General features: G+C 45.2%; 1 protein-coding gene across 3 annotated transcripts; it reads left to right on the top strand.

Annotated features, from left to right (window-relative positions):
* The first annotated feature begins 510 nt into the window (after window positions 1–510).
* On the top strand, window positions 511–16,522 carry LOC118299338 (SH2B adapter protein 2). Of its 3 annotated transcripts, none has more exons than XM_035622954.2 (9): window positions 511–712; window positions 7,211–8,156; window positions 11,629–11,730; window positions 11,988–12,079; window positions 12,440–12,540; window positions 12,622–12,783; window positions 12,900–13,102; window positions 13,661–13,835; window positions 14,657–16,522. In XM_035622954.2, the coding sequence occupies exons 2-9, from the start codon at window positions 7,242–7,244 to the stop codon at window positions 14,989–14,991; spliced, it is 2,085 nt and encodes a 694-aa protein (XP_035478847.1). In that variant the 5' UTR covers window positions 511–712; window positions 7,211–7,241; the 3' UTR covers window positions 14,992–16,522. The 3 variants fall into 3 exon arrangements, with proteins under 3 accessions (XP_035478847.1, XP_035478846.1, XP_035478845.1); XM_035622953.2 differs by lacking the exon at window positions 511–712 and adding an exon at window positions 720–1,353 and having other exon boundaries at window positions 12,446–12,540; XM_035622952.2 differs by lacking the exon at window positions 511–712 and adding an exon at window positions 720–1,353.
* Window positions 16,523–17,238: the final 716 nt, after the last annotated feature.

Below are 17,238 nucleotides of genomic sequence, written 5' to 3'. Positions count from 1 at the left end.
TTCAAAATAAGAGTCTTTAAAATCACAAAAGTGGTTAATATATCAATCAATTAGACTCTTATCTCTTCATGCATTTTCATCCAAATGATGTAACACAATGGTTTTACAGAATGAAAGTAATTCAATGTGATAATGCCCAATAATTGTCACTTATTGTCACTGAAACACAATGAAAATAAAGGTAAAATATCAAAGAAGATAACGATGCCGCAAACATTCATTTCTGAAATACTACCACTGTTGTCTTCTCCAGAAAACTTACAAAGATATTATAGAGAAATGCCCAACTCAAGATGAAAGATCACTAACACTGCAAGGACACGTCCGTGGGAAGTCCACTCACTTCGTTCTTCTGGTTCCACCTGCTGAAACCCTCTCTTGGTGGGGCCCAAAACAATAATCATTTATGCGATACTTGTGTGCTCATTAAGTTTGAACTTTATTGTGAAGGGTACGAGCCGGAAGTAGCGCCTTTCCTCCCCCGCTCATTCTGTGTGGCTTGTCAGCCGTCTGAAGGCACAGCATCACAGTGCGTCGGTCGGAGAGATGGAGGCAGAGCGGAGCGGCGGCGAGCGCGTCTGAGCCGGAGAGCAGGGGACATCAGATGGAGAGGGACCTTCACCATGTCTGATCCCCGGAAGTGAACATCTTCACAGCGAAGCCAGGGTTCGTCCCGGAGACACCAGCGTCATGAAACCAGTCCTGCATTGAGGTGAGAGCTGCGGCGGCTGCTGCGTATCATGTCTTGTGTTCGTGCGCCTGGACCAGTCTGACGCGTGCGACCAGACCCGCAGAGCCCTTCGACCGCGCTGATGCTGTGAATGGAGACGCGTCAGCATCGTGGTTCGTCGAGGAGGAGGACAACAACACTCGTCCAGGTGCTGCGGGGGGAGAGGAGGAGGCTGCTGCGTCGTGGCGTCAGAGCCGCTCCATCCCCACGGTCATCCTCCGAGACGAGTCCTGCGTGCAGGGTCGGGCTGTTCGTCGGCGGAGAACAAGTGCAGTCGTCCGGCGATCGCTCTTCGTGTTTAGGTGTTGACCACCACACAGACTGTGGATGAGGCTTCCCGGGGGCTTCTCGTGGAGGGGGTCCGCGGCGTAAAGGGGCTTTTCCGATAATCCATTTTATAGTCTTGGGGCAGTAAAGTCTGGTCAGTGTCAGGGCGGCTCAGGGGCCTGGGATGATGTGATTGGATGTGATGCTGGGATGCGCAGGCCCGCTCCAACTGACCCAGCGTCAGTGTTCCTCCTCGTGACTCCGCACGCAGGCTCCCATTCATCAGCTCCTCTCTGGACCACGATCCATCAGCCATTCAGCTGGAGGCTGCTGCCGATTCCCATTCATGAAGTCGAGTATGTACGCAGCCTGCACAACGATCCACTGTTGGCTTTCAACACGCTCACCGGGCCTGCGAGGGGCCTGTTCTAGGCCTGCATGCTATTGGCTTTCTCCCCTGTGTCTTTTTATAGGCTGCACTCAGTTAATATGAAGCTTAATAAGCCACTTTTAACAGGATGTATACAGACTCCACCCAAACAGGATTGTTTTCACTTTGAAAAACATTTCTTTAACATAACCCATATCTTATTTTTTTGAAATATAATACACTTTCTTATACATGAATATCAATTTCTTCTCAGAATCAAAAGTCCTTTCCCCAGCTTTTCAGTTGTGACGATTTACTGCTTTTCTTGTGAAACTAACCTGAATATCTTTAATTTTTGTTGGTCAGGCAAAAATAACCCTCTAAGTATGTTTAAAGACCTCATCTTGGGGCTTTTGGAAATTGTGACAGACATCTTTCACTATTTCCTGAAATGCCAAAGACTGGTTTGTCTAAGTTAATCAGATACATAATAATGAATTGAGTAACTGTGAAAACAATTGTTAAAGACGCAGCCCTGTGTTGAGGTGCACTTGCTGTAGTGTCCAACCCCTGTTGGTCGCCAGGCTGGTTGGGTTTTTTTTAACATCAGCTTCACCGTGACATCAAATGAGAAACAAGTGACACACTTGCTGCTCGCACACACACGTCTCTGTGAGCCTGTGGTCATCTGTGAAATTAGTTAGACCTGGTGGGTGAGACACAGGAAATGGAAGTCCGTGGCGGTATGTGCATCTCCCACGCGCTCTGTCCTCTATCACAGGCTGCCATATGGATGACTGAGCTCGATCAATATTTGCATTGTCACTGCTCGCCAGAGGACCCGCGAGAGAGGCTGCCGGTGGAGGACGTGCCACGCTAATCAGAGTGTTAAATATCTGTGTAATGAGGCCCTGCTACTTACGGCATCACGCGGCTCCTTCAGGTTGTTTGTGTGCAGTTACAGCTTGGCGATGAGGAATGTCTGTCCTCTGTCTTCTCGACGTCTGGTTTGTCATCTCACGGTCGCATCTGTCTGCGCCCAAACGCTCACACACAGGTAGCTTTATGTCGCTGGATGTATCGGTGTCTGGATCAGGACCGTGTACCTTTCACAACGTCTGTCTGTGTGGACCGTCTCACAGCTGACGGAGACAAGGGGGGTCCTGTGTCACGTTGGGACTGATAGAAACTCTCCAGACGACATTCAGTTGCATTAGGCAGGGACAAGGTTATCAGAGCAGGGGTTAAAGGTCACTGACCAGCAGCTTTGAAGTGGACAGAAGTGAGTGAAGGTGGGGGTCTATTACTGCTGACCCCTATTTCTTCTCTTTCTCCTCCTACAGCGTCTGATCATCTTCCCTCATTCCATGTCTCTATCTCTAGTCTCGCCATCCTGGGATTTCTATCTTGTGTCTACATCTCCTCTGCTTTTCCTTCCACTGCTTTCACATATTTATTTCAATGGAGGGATAAGCTGGGTTAACATAGTTTCACTCGTTCTTTCTTGGCAACTTCACGCACACACACACACACCTTGATGTCTACTGTGATAATCTGACTTTTGACTCCATTAGGTGAGTCAGTTTCCCTCTGCCGGCTTTTGTTTCTGTCCCCCTTCAGCGGAGATACAAAACAAAACAGACATCAGGTCCATGTGGATTTTCTGCATCTCTGTCATCTGCTTCTGTGCTTGGTTTTAGTGTTTATATCAAATATTAACTGTCAATGTTGCACAGGTGGAATACTCCATTAACTTGAGCCAGCACAACTATTCTCAGTATGAACTCTGTTAGTGTTATATATTACTGTAACTCTAAAATATCATTATTTTGACCCTGTTTTAAACGCAACAAGCTCTGTTACTTCACCTCCCACAATTGTATTGTTAGATGTACAAAATTATGTTTATATGACATTCACAACTGCAAAGGATACTCATATTTTAATAACCATAAACAAAGTGACCCCTTGTTTTTCTTATGGTGATTCATTTCTTGGTTAATAGATTGTAAAAAACTATTAATCAAAAAAAAAATTGTGACAGAAATCCATTGCAATTTCCTATTTCCTAAAGGGACATGCTCAAAATGCTTGTTTTGTCCAAACCACAGTTCAAAACCCAAATGTATTGAGTATCATATCATTAGACATATTATATAATAAATGATCAATTAGTCAAAAACAAAATGACAGATGAATCCAAGAATTAATCAATTGGTGTTTTTTTTCTCCATGAATCGATTAACTGTCAAGTAAAATTTGATAAAGAAAAATAGTCGTCACAAATTGGTGATGCCTTCAGATTATTTGATATTATAATTTAATATTTTTTTCTGAATCCTTGCCAATCCCTGAATTTCCTGGTTATTGCCAAGAATAACTACACTCTGTAACAGTAAAGTGCTGACTTCAGGGATTGCAACATCAAGTCCTAGTTAATGAATTCATCTTGACTTATGTTACATGCTTTACATTAATAATGGGGCCTGCATGGAAAGCATGTGAAAATCATATTATGAATTCAGCATACGTACAGATCAGCTGATCTGCTGTGTATATGACAATCTGCTGTGTATATGACAAACTGCTGCGGTATTTACATCTTAAATAATGACACAATTAATGGATGGACATAGAGTTGAAGGTGTGTGTGTGTGTGTGTTTGTGTGTGTGTGTGTGTGTGTGTGTGTACGTACGGCGTTGTACTGTACTGAGCGTGCTGCTCGCTGTGTGCTGTGCTGTGGAACAAGCTAATCTTAGTAAACAAGGCTGGGCCCAAACTCCCTGGGGTGGGGGGCACAACATCACCAATCATCCTCCTCAGCCAATCACGGAGGGGCGTGCTGCTGGCGTGAAACTGCGACTGCGAAGAGCAACCATATAGGAGACTGTTAAACAACATGTACAGTGTTTATCCCACAGAGGTATGTGTACACACAGCTTTAAAAACACAAATCTTTGTACATCCGGCATTCTTGGCCAGAGTATCGTTCCCCAAATAGCTTCTACCCACAACACCACAGTATCAATCAGGCATACCGTGTGTGATTCCTGGCTCTCCGGCGGCTCGGCCCTGTGAGGGTCGTACACAGTACGCAAAGTGAACGGATCGTGTACAATGTGTTTCGCAGGCTGCAGCTGATTGCTTCTCCCCGAACAGTAATGTCTCTTTCCTGTCCTCCCCGGTCAGTTTACGGTTACAGACAGAACTCCCGGCCATCTGACAGAGATATCAGCCCTGATCCCTCGGGTAAAGAGGTAGCGGGAGGATGAGGGGGCACGGTAGTGGTAGATTTCTACAACAGACCGGGGAAGAGATACAGGAAGGAGTTTGAGGCGTCAAGGATGGAGATAAACACTTCTCCTCAAATCCTGTTGTTGGACCTGAAGCCAAAAAAGAAAAAAGGAAAAAAGACTGAGGGGAGATGGGGTGTGAGAATCTACATGGTGCCCCTGCTCCCCCTTGTCCCACACTTTGTCTTTCTTTCTTTACATTCCCCTTGTCTCTTCCACCTCCACACACTCACTGATTGTTTTAGCAGCTGGCCCACAGAGCAAAAACATGCCCCCCCCCCCCCCCAGGCACGGAAGCAAAATCAGATGCTACTTGATTTTAAGGGTCCACTAACCAGAAATCTTCAGCAACATGTTGATTATTGTATGTTTTTTTTAAATATCAAATCTTAATCCCAACAGTGGCTACAGCTTTGAAATGAACGTTAAGAAAATAGTACAATATTTTCCCTCTGAAACCAGCAGACGTATAATGTAGCATACAACTGAATTCAAAATATTAGTCCTTGTAAAGTACCTGCCTCTCTCCCTCTAATCTGCCACACACACCCCTCCTCTCGCCTCCTCTGTCACATAGCTCGTTCTGCACACTTGTTTTGTCGTCGCTATCTCTGCCAATCATTTTTGGTCTATACCCCTGTGTGCTTTGCAGTCTGTCATCCGCTTCACTCTGCTGACCCTCAAAAAAAACCCTAATGCTGTCCACTTCCTCCAGCGTCTCATAGCTTCGGTTTCATGCTGACTCAGTGTGTGTGTGTGTGCGTGTGTGCGTGTGTGCGCGCGTGCGTGTGTGTGTGCAGTTCAGTATCCTTGAGACACATCTTCGTCTTTGCAGAAGGGCAGGAGTTTGACAGTTGCACCTCACTGTGTGCTGTTGTTTTTCTGCTGAATGAGTGAAAAGTTGTTTTAAAATAGCTGGATGGGATTTGTCTGCCTTACACACACACACACACACACACACACACACACACACAAACACACACACACACACTTACTTAATTATTATAGCACATGGTGATTAGCAGTTTATTTTTCAAATCTCGTATCTTGAGGTAATGAATGAATGGATGTTGGATTCTTGAATGAAAGCAGAAAGTGATTTTACCTTTAGTTCCATGCATTGTCTTGATTAGGCACTCTTTGTAAAAGATAAAAAAGTTTAGAAGTTGTAACTAACAGTCTTATTTTATTTTTTTGTTAGATGTTTTCTAATACTCATCGATCAGTTATAGGCCACTAATTCTGGTTGCCTTGTTTGAAAAATCCCATCCGCTGGTATTTTCTATTTGTCCTTCCTATGTGGTAATAGGATTACAATTACAATAGCAATCTGTGGATGGTTGGTTTTAAAAGTAAAATATCATTCATCGTCAATGTTATACATTTGGTGGCATTTAAAATGTAATTATATGTTTAGTTGCGCATAAGGTTCTAATGCTGACCTTTATTTGATTTCCTCAAAAAGCTCCCATTCAAGCGACATGAGGTAGAACATGGAAGAGAACAACAAAAATAACAACAATACTGAGCTGCTTATTCGTTTCAATGCAGATTCTTTGTTATTCTCTAATCCCACATTTTCCTTTACTTTGGTGTCTCTATCCATTTTAGCATTCATCTGAAATTCTGACACCAGATCTCAGTATCCAGGAGTTTATCTATGTGCGAGTTGAGCTAAGAGATTGTCTGTCAAAGAGCTGGCTCTCGTGTGTACTTTCCCTCATCATCTTATTATATCCACTCTCTAATCTGGCATACTCTCTTTTTTCAGATCTGTGGGAGAGGGAATTTAGTGTAGTTGAATGTATGAGTCAGACTAAATTCCAGTGGACAGTCTTTTGCACTAATCCTTTGCTAAAAGACTGCCCACACTGGTGCACTTGGAAATGACAATAAAACTATAAAAACTACAATATAAGTGTGACTGGGTCAAAGAATGCAATTTCACAAAGCAAACATTTGAGCGCGTGAAGTGGAAAAAAAACCATTTCGCAGCTTCAGGAATGTTCACCATCCCGGTGCATATGTCCCCCAGCCCACTCAGACCTTATATCCTTTTATCTGCATGATTTACAGACAATAAAAATCAAACCAACATGTGTTTGACACTATTCACTGATGCTGTCTTGATGTGTTGATGCAGAGAGAGAGAGGGGGCTCCGCTCAGGTCAGGAAGGGGGACTTTACTTTTGGTCACATTTTTCTTGGAGTGGTGGGACTTAGACTTGGATGGGATGTTGGAAAAGTGAAGATGAGATGGATTTTCAATGTGAAAATAATATTTCAACATAAAAATAAAGAAAAGGTCAAATACTTACTTTTTTGATAAACATGTCACATAAAATCTGCATACAAGGACTTGATATCTCTCCGTTATATAAATTTTAGAATGACAGACAGATACAGGCTGGTTCAACGTCTGTTTTATTCCCACATCTTCTATGTATTATTCTGTTTTATTAACACATGCAGGTTGTTCCACAGCTCTCTGATCAAGGAGTTGCACAGAGACACACTGTAATAACACTGCTCCTCTTCCTCCTCCCCAGCCTCTCCTTGGTGGGTTGGCATGGCCCAGTGATGAACGGAGCGGTGGTGCCCGGTAGCCCGGAGATCTCCTCTTCGTGCCCACTGCCTGACTGGCGAGAGTTCTGTGAGCTCCATGCTCGGGCCTCTGCTGCAGACTTTGCTGACAAGTTCCAGCGTTTCCTGTCAGAAAACCCGTGTTACGATTCGCCCGGCGCGGATGCCAGCTTCTCACAGCACTTTGCCCAACACTTCCTGGAGTGCTTCACTGCAGCTCTGACCCAGGCTCGGGAGAACCAGGCGTCCTCGCCGGGGGAGGACGGCTCCAACGCGGCACCCAAATACAGCATTGTTCCTTTCCTGGGAATCCAGGGCTGCCCACTGTCCTACGGTCACGACCTCTACCAGAGACGCAAGGACGCTGGGGCTTCAAGTGAGTCCCTGGACAGTATGGACAGTGGAGGGGGAGGGATAGATGGGGGAGGCAGTGGCACCACTGCCTCCCGAGGCCTCCAGCCGGCCCACAAAGTGTCTGCTCTGGGACAGTCCCGCAGCTCAGAGGACGTGTCGGTGAATCACCCAAAGGCTCGCTTCAAGAAGGGCTTCTCCCTGAGGAACATGAGCCTGTGTGTGGTGGATGGGGTGAAGGAGATGTGGCACCGACGGGCCTCCCCCGAGCCCGACGCTCCCTGTGGAGCCAGGAAAGCTAACGGGGGAGGAGGAGGAGCAGGAGGGGAGGCTGCGGGGGGAGAGAAGTGGTCCCAAAAGCTGCGGCTTCCCAGGGGTTCACAGGGCCACAAGGCAGAGCTGCTGGAAATCCAGAGGGAGGGAGCGCTGAGGTACATGGTGGCCGATGACACAAACTGTATGGGAGCTGCACAGTGGCAGAAGTGCCGCCTGCTGCTGAGGAAGACGAAGAGGGAGGAAGGAGGGGAGAGGTTCCTGCTGGAGTTCTACGTACCACCAAAGGTACACACACACACACACACACACACACACACACATGGGGAGCAGTTGAAGACACTCTGAATGTTTGATTGAATTATTGAGAAAAAAAATAAGCAATTATGTTATGATCATATGATAATGATAATGATAAAATCTCCTCACCATAGCTATAATATATCTATAATAGCAAATGATAGCAACGTTTTTCTAGGTTAAGTGAGGAGATTAGAAAACAAGAGGACAAGAACATTTCAGCGAGACAAGTCTGATTGAGGATTAGATGAATAAGATGAACAATTGGCACATGAATCAATATTGAAACGAATCAATAGTTGCATCCCTACATGGATCCCAGATATGGATCAGCCTGATAATCCAGTCTCTCTGACCCTGAGCGACACAGCATATAAAATCAAACCACACACACACTCACGTGCATGCACGCACACTTCACATTTCTCTGTATGGGATTTCCAGATCACTGCCCCTGACCTTAAGACGGCCAAGGGGCGGTGCAGCTGAGTGTGTGTAAATCTGCTACTGTCCTTTGATCATTGCTGGTGGCAATGTGGGGAGAGGGGGGAGAGGGGTAGGGACAGGTGGGAGGCAGACGTGGGAGCGGGGGTGAAGGAGCTGGTTGAGAAAACTGGAGATTGTGTGTGAGAGAGGAAGCTGTTGCATTGTTTTCTGCAAGAGTAAGGGATTTCAAAGTTTCCCTTTTTCAAAAAAGAAAGTATTGATGGGTTTTTTTCGTCCCCTGCAAACTGGCTTGGATGACAAACTGATAGGAACCGAAACAGTTTTGTGAGTCACTCAGAAACTCAGCCAAACTCAGTCAGAGCCACAAGGGGGACGTATAAAATGAAATCTAATAATTGTGCTTCAGCAGTTTCATCTGTGCTTCACATGGGGAAATGATTAGCAGCCGCGGACTAGGCTGAGATTAGGGGAGGTTTCAGAGCAACAGTTACTGCCCTGACGACACGTTGATTAAACACATATCTCAGAGGGGCCTGCCCTGCAGATGCACTCAGAGTTGTTTTGTCACTGCCGTCCTATTTATGGTCTTACAGATCATAAGAGTGCAGAGTCAACAGTGTCGGAAATGATAAATGGATTCATAAAATCTCACTCCTGCCTGCTCCCGGCTCACAGGCTCTGGCTCCGTCCCTGTCAGGGTTATCAATCTACCGGCTGCTCTGTGTGGCAGAGACAGCACACTGCAGCATGCAAACTGCCTGCGTTATGACACACCACCCATATTAACATATCCTCATATAACATCAGACAACTGTAGGTAAACAGCTTCAAGTAAAAAAAAAAAATAGCTTCAATTGCCCAAAGATGCACAAAGCTATTGGCTTCAAATTTTCATTGATTTCTGTGGATGTTCTGACAATCGTGAATATTACATGCATCTATGCCTCATTTCTCGGGGGGCCTCTCTCAGCTCAAGGCCCCAGGCCATTGTTTTCTTTGCCTACCTGGTTGTTGCACCCCCGATTACACGACTACCACATCCAAACAGTGGTTATTTTTTAAGTGTCAAGGATAATGTGTGCATTTCTTGTTTCATTATAAAGAAAAAGTCCCATCATTATAGAGACGCTGAGAAGAAAATCCCCCCATTTCTCCAAGAAGAATCAAAGAAAAACTCACTTGACTTAATTTGTTTGAAGGATTAATTCACCCCTGTTTGAAAAAAGTCATATTTTCTAGCTTATCTCTAGTGGCATGTTACCATACAGATAGTTATGGTTTTATCAGTGGTAGCTAACAGATATTCAAATCTCAGTTTTCCAGCATGTTTGCATCAAATGTAAAGCTGCAATAACCTTTTTTTAATATCAACAGTAGATCAAATAACACATATAATGAGAGAAGGGTCGCTGGTTATTTTCCCCTCTGCAGCTTTTCAGGATCGTTAAATGCAATGTTTCGCTTTTAAGGCCCCAAACCTTTTGCTGTTTTTGTTCAGTCTCACAGCTCTCATCAGCATAGTTTCCAGACGCAGTAGACAGCTGCTTTCAGCAAAAAAAAAGAGATCTGTCCAGCACCAAACAGGAGATGGACAAAGTTAGCAACTAGCAGGTAAACAAAGTGGAGTGGAGCCTTCAGCAGCTGAAGAGCCATATATTTCCCCCAGGAGTTGATGGACATCGAAAAAACAGAGCTACAAAAAGGGTGAATGTTGAACTTTCATTCAAACTCGACTTCAAACTCATGGTAATGTTGCTCAGTGTGTACTGTACATACTGTATAGGCAACTGGATCAATCCAAACAATCTGTGTGGCTGGATACAATTAGAGATAAGTCGGCACATGTGATTTTTGTTAAACCCTTTAATTTTTCTCAAGAAGACAGTTCAGCACAAACTAGAAAGATTGATGTTCAACACTGAATATGCGACGGTGGAATTTTCCATTTTGACTTTGTAGACACTTACACTATCTACAAAAGTATTTCTTATATACATTATGTTCCCACATACCTACCGTCATGTGCACTGAAAACAGGTTTCCGCCAACCAAACGCTGACATTAGGCTTGTGCTGCCCAAAGCGGAGAAGTACAGATAACGGTCAAATGGTTTAATACAGGAAGTGGTTTCTGACATCTGATCCAGAGAAAAGCATTGATGGCGTGGACGCCAGCCATCTGCACACATCAAGATGAGAGCAGTGTTACTCCAGACAGATCAGCTGATAAGCCTCTGCCAGACCATCAGTCAGCCTCCTTCTAACTCTCTGTCTCCCCTGATACACACAGAAATAAATAAGCAAAACCACACACACACACACACACACACACACACACACACACACACACACACACATACACGTGCACGCTTTGGATCTGTTTAGATCTGGGTCCAACTCTCTGCAGAGGGCAAACTGAGGCCAGGCTGTTTTCTGTGTTCAGCCTCTTGTAAACTCATGTTTGTCAGTCAGTCGGCAGGAATAATATTTTTTCCTTTGTAAAGTCTTCCCTGCTGTTTTAACGTTGGCATTATTTTTATTTCTATAAAGTATTTAAACTGGGGAGACAGGAAGTTCATTACTGCTATGGCTGCACCGATAATTCAGACTGCTCGTTGACCCTTAATTATCATGTGTGATGAAGTCTGAGGTTTGGGAGAAGTTGGGTGTGTTCTCACTAAAGACCTATTAAATAAAAAAGGTAGTATTTAAACCTGTACCACTAACTGTTGGGTTTTGGGAGTAAAATAAAATGTTTCTTTTTTTAACAAGTGGTGCATTTGCTTCCTGAAGGACTTAATTTAACTTTGGTGATACCACCCAGACAAAAAAAAGAAATTCTACATATTATGGTGTAGCTGAGTTTATCTGAGGGCCCTGTAAGTGTCATGACCGGCCTGTTGGGAACCACATGGCAGTGACACAGTTGTGTATACTCGCCTGATGATCGTCCTGGTAACCTCACACTGTAGCTGATATAAGCTTTTACGTGTCTGCTTTCATGACGACTGTAGTCCTCGAAGCCCAAAGTGAGCATCCCTCTGTCAGCCATCGTGGAGGTGAGGACCACCATGCCCCTGGAGATGCCCGACAAGGACAACACCTTTGTTCTTAAGGTAGAAACAAACCTACAGTTGCCTCTACACAACTGCACCTGCATTAGTTGAATAACCTTATGGGAATAATAACATTTTCACAACAGAGCTTAAAAAACCTAATGACCGTTGTTTTTTTAAACAAAAAAACATTTGCTGTAAAATGAACCGGCCCATGCCCTTGCTTAGTTAACACTGGATAGCCCCTGTTCTGTACCCCGATGTGGTCCCTTGAACAGAGCTCAGTGTGTGATCGAGCTGTTTGGCTGCTTCCACAGGTGGAAAATGGGGGCGAGTACATCCTGGAAACCATTGACTCGCTGCAGAAAAACTCCTGGGTTGCTGACATTCAGGACTGCACAGACCCGGGGTAAACCACCAGATAAATATTTGCTGTTGGCTGAAGATGGAAAGAGGAGGGAAGGGGTGGATGGGCTGGGGGGAAAGGGGGGAAAGAGCGGAGGGGGTAACACACACAGTCATTAATCATCAAATTAGAGGAGTTTTTGACAAATAGCATGAGCACAAACATGGGCAAGCTCGCACCGCTGACATTCCTCAACCGTTTCCAACTGTCTGACGTCCGCTAACCGTTGGGTTAGCGGACGTCAGACGGTGCAGCTCTGGACGTAAACAAAGATTATTTGTGTCCGTGTTTGTAGGATGAGGATGTATGTAGAGTTTTGTGTGACGTACTTGCGGTTCTCCTGACCTGCCTGCTTGTGCACAGCGACAGCGGTGATGACATCGAGTTGGCGTCGTGTCCTCATGGTCAGGCCTCCAAAGACTGCTCCATGGTGGCCTCCTGCAGCTGCGAGCTGCTGTCTGAGGGTGAGAAAACACTTTTGCAGCACACACTGTTCAAATATTCTTGATCCAAACAAATATATTAATACATAAAAACATCTTAAGGTGTGTATCGTGCTCCGGAGAGGTCGTGTCCTACAGCAGCAGAGCATTACAGCGCCCCTTCAGTCCGTTGCAGGGAACCCCCCTTCACCCAGCACCCATCTCACATGCCTTTAGAGCGCTTCCTCCAGTCTCCAGAGGCCCAGGGCTCCAACTCTTCTGCAGGTAATAACACACAATTTTCTGTCCAGATAATCAATATCCACATAAACATGAAAATAAACACAGAAGGATAAGAGAAAGAGAATACAAGCCCTGGATTTGTGTGCGACTCTGCTCAGGTGGCAGTGAAGGAGCGAAAGAATCAGATGGCGATGCCAGCCTGGCAGGTTACCCATGGTTCCATGGTACACTGTCTCGCGTGCGTGCCGCGCAGTTGGTTCTTGCGGGCGGCGCCAGGAGCCACGGGCTCTTTGTGATTCGTCAGAGCGAGACACGGCCGGGCGAATACGTCCTCACCTTCAACTTCCAGGGCAAAGCCAAGGTGAGTCGATTGGAGAGAAGAGTAACAACACTGTGTTATATGAAACAGAAACCTTTTCTATTATATTTTTAATCATTTGGTAATTTATTGTTGTTGTTTTATTGTTTATACATTCAAAGTGGTTTTGACAATATCAAACGCTTCCTCCCAGCTGCAGCCTTGCTCTGCAGCAGTGTTGAATTCAATCAGGCTTGTTCCATTGACATTTGGGATGCAGCCACTGCAGCTCACAGCAGACCAAGTTGTTCAGTCCCTGGAAAAGATGCAGTTATGTCGATGTTTTGTGATTCTCTTATGTAACGTGAGCCCTGAACATCACATCCTGCCAGCCGGCAGTGTTGAGGAAGTGTCAGGAGGCCGCCTCTTCCTCTGGTGTCAGTGTAATGTCCTGACCTCTGTCTTGGTCTGTCCGTATTCAGTTCATTGTCTCACACTGCAATTGCTCTCTTTGTTGCTCTCCTTCTTTCTCTTTCTTTCCCTACCCTCTCTTCTACCATCTACCTTTCCTTTATTCCTTTGAATGCCAACTTTTTCTCTCCCATTCCGTCTGCCTCCCAGCATTTGCGCTTGTCGGTAAATGAGAATGGGCAGTGCCACGTACACCACTTGTGGTTCCACACAGTGTCGGACATGTTGAGACACTTCCACGCCCACCCTATCCCCCTCGAGTCTGGGGGCTCCGCGGACATCACCCTACGCTCCTACGTACAAGTCCAGCGAAGCTCCATCACAGGTACCCAAACTTAAAAGTGCTGAATATTTGAGAGTTGTTTAAAAATAACTTAAGCTAGATATTACAATGATATTATGTACAACTTTCCAGATGGCATTTCTTCGACAATATATTGTAAACGCCTCAGTGTTCCTTTTTTTGATTTTGAATTTGGGAACAATTTGCCAGTGGTTTCACGGGAAGAAATATTTCATGTTTAAGTACAAACTTCCAGAAAGTGAGATGCATTGATGGATAGCAGAGGTTTTGTCCATACAGATGGAGGAAGCAGCGCTAAAAGTCACTGAACCCCCGCCCTACACACACACACACACACACACACACACACACACACACACACACACACAGACACTGCTCTTGCCCTCCGCTGTCTTGGCATCGGCTGAATGCCCTCCTGTACAGGAGAGTGAGGGGGCGATTATACCGCAGGAGTTTTGCATGCAGGCCGAGACTCCGGCCCCAATCCACCCTGGTGGTCACAAAGAGGCCCTCTGTTTCCCAGAATGCTGGACTGACACACACACTCATGCACCAACTCACATAGGCATAGAGTGAGCGTTTGATTCAGAGCGTAAAAAGGCTTTATTGATACACTGGTCAGGCGTGTCTTTGGCACCAATGTTGTAGATGTTATTGCCACCCAAGAGAAAGGATAATAAAGGAGGCCCAGGCCTGTGTTTACATGCTGTTCTATGAAGGAGCTTTTTGCTCACAGTGGAAACCCCCCAAAAAAGAAATTATCAGCAGAATAGATTCATCTATATTATAAATGTGTCTGTCTATTAAAACAATTTCTTTCTTCTTCCCACAATCTGCAAAAGATGTGACTGTGCCTCCAGTCCCCACCCCACCCAGGGATGCAGGCTGCCGGACAGATCCAGCCCAGCCAGCCCTCCAACCTCCTGGAATCACAGCACCTGCAGGGCCTCCTCCAGACCCCCCGCTCTCCTCGAGCACCTCCTCATCACCCACCACCCTTCCCTCCCTCTCCCGCAGCGACCCAGGTACTGGAGGCGGAGTAGGAGCAGGGTTACAGAGCCGGAGCAACAGCTCCGAGCGCCTGCTGGAGGCCTCTACTGGGGCATCTGAGGACTACCATGACGCAGACGGGACTCGCAGGGCCCGGGCTGTGGAGAACCAGTATTCTTTCTACTAAACCACCCAGTGCAGGGTTCAGTCCTGTATTTTCTGGATTGGAGAAGGTGCAGGAAGTTGGAGGATGACATGGGATGCCCTGCTGATGATGAAACGGTCCAAATCACTGGATCGCCCATTGTTATGTTTGTTTATGTTTGTTTCAAGGCAATTTCCTGTTTCTCTGATATGAGAAAGGCTGCGAGATCGTGTCGAGCCATGTGTCCATGCAGATAAATCCCTCAAGTTCTTTGTTTCGAGTTCACTTGTTAGGGATGTGAGTGAACAGACATATAGAGGGCTACAGGTAGAGAAGGAGAGGTTGAGATGGAGCCGGAGATTAGACCAAGCTCTAGAAAATATAACGGTGAAGATAAATATAGGAAGAGAAAGTAAGAGGGTGAGCCAGTGGAGTCATGTGGATTTGATTCACCTCTTCTAACCACCTCCTGTTCACCCTTGCCCACAGTTCCCTCGGAGCAGAGCCTGTGTCACTACTCTGTTTATAGACTGAGAGTTTAAAATGACCCTGAGGAAATAGACCCTCCCCTTACAGCTCCACCGAGCTCCCGAGAGCATCCCATTAATGTTTGTAAAGCTGCTTTGAGTCTGTCCCGGATATCCTCACTGTCCCTGTGGGCTTTCCCTACAAAGTCTCTGCTCTACACTAACATCAGTACAGCAATCATGGGTGTGTTAGTGTTAGCTCTGAGATGTTCTACTTAAACGTGTACAGCCGAAAGGGTCTCAGTGCCTGATTGTTTCCTTGGACTTGTTGCCTGCAGCGATGAGGAGGAGGATGTTGACATATAGTAACAACAGCCCATAAATTAAATACAGGTGATTATTTTGCTATCGGTTTCTGCTGAAAACATACTGAACACATACTGTATCTGTGCAAACTGAAACAGTTTCATTCTCACAGTTTTGTTGGAAGCTGCAACACACACAGGTGGTCATATGTTGTGTTACAAACCAGTTTCAAAATGTTGAAATGGAAAATGAAACAAGTTCAGTGTGTGCGAATATGGCAGCATGGCTCCCATCGCTGCCATATGGGGTTATTTCTATGAGTGTGTGTGGAGTCCAAATGTTTTTCAGATGTGCTACAGTGGTGTTTCCAAAAACATGGTTTTCAGGGTCCCTCCGTCTGGTGCTGATCTGTATTCAAGCCCATCATATCGATAACTTGTAGACTAGAGAAGCTGTTAATATAGGAATTCAATGCCTTGGAGATATTATTATACTAAATCCAGCATAGAGGGAGGGACTTGGGATGTGTGTGTTAGGACGGTGGCAGTGTTGTGTATGTGACGCCTGCAGCTGAACGTGTGGCTCAACTGGAACGGTACAGTTTGTAAAATTAAAGGTTACTAGATGGCCATGCTTGAACAGGAAACATGCCCCATGACGACACAATACTGCGATTTAGTTTTTTTTTATGGTTATAAATCAAAAAAAAATCACACCACAAAATATTTATTACTGTTAGAACTATCCATCCATTATCTATCTCCGCTTTATCCATTAAGGGTCGCGGGGGAGCTGGAGCCAATCCCAGCTGACTTTGGGCGAGAGGCGGAGTTCACCCTGGACAGATCGCCAACGTATCGCAGGGCCAACATACACAGACAAACAACCATTCTCTCACATTCACACTTATGGTCAATTTAGAATCTCCAATTATCCAAACCCCAATCATGCCACGTTGTGAGTTTCTTACTTTTGGACAGAGTCAGGCTCGCTTGGTTTTCCAGTTTCCAATTAGCCAGCTGATAGTTGTCTCCTCATCCATCTCTTTGTGGGACAACAAATTCCCAAAATGTTGAAACTTTTCCTCGAAGGTATGTTGGGAACACATGAAAACATAAAAACACTTCAAATCATTGCGAGCAGCTACAGTATTTTAAACACGTGCAACACTTCTGTTCAGCTGGAATAAACATATCAAGACTCAATGTCTGTCTTGTCGAGCATGGCCATTGAGCTCCGAAGGTAAAGTTTCGATTTCAGTGGAGGAGCAGACAGAGCAGTTCATGTGCCAATTTGAATCTTATTTTTGAAACATATTTATTCCTCAGCTGTTGTAAATTAGGTTTTTCTTATTGAGTCTTTATTTATGTACAATTGATTGATTCTTCTTGATGAGACCTCCTCAGTGAAACCTGTCTGTTGCAACGGTCCTTCTCACATATCACAGATTTGCTCACGTCTCCCTTTTATTTTCTTAACACTTCTTAAAGCTGAATTTTTCTGTTGTCTGACTGAG

This window comes from Scophthalmus maximus, chromosome 11, assembly GCF_022379125.1.
Source record: "Scophthalmus maximus strain ysfricsl-2021 chromosome 11, ASM2237912v1, whole genome shotgun sequence".
NCBI classification, from domain to species: Eukaryota; Metazoa; Chordata; class Actinopteri; order Pleuronectiformes; family Scophthalmidae; genus Scophthalmus; species Scophthalmus maximus.
This window is presented reverse-complemented; position numbering and strand designations above follow the sequence as displayed.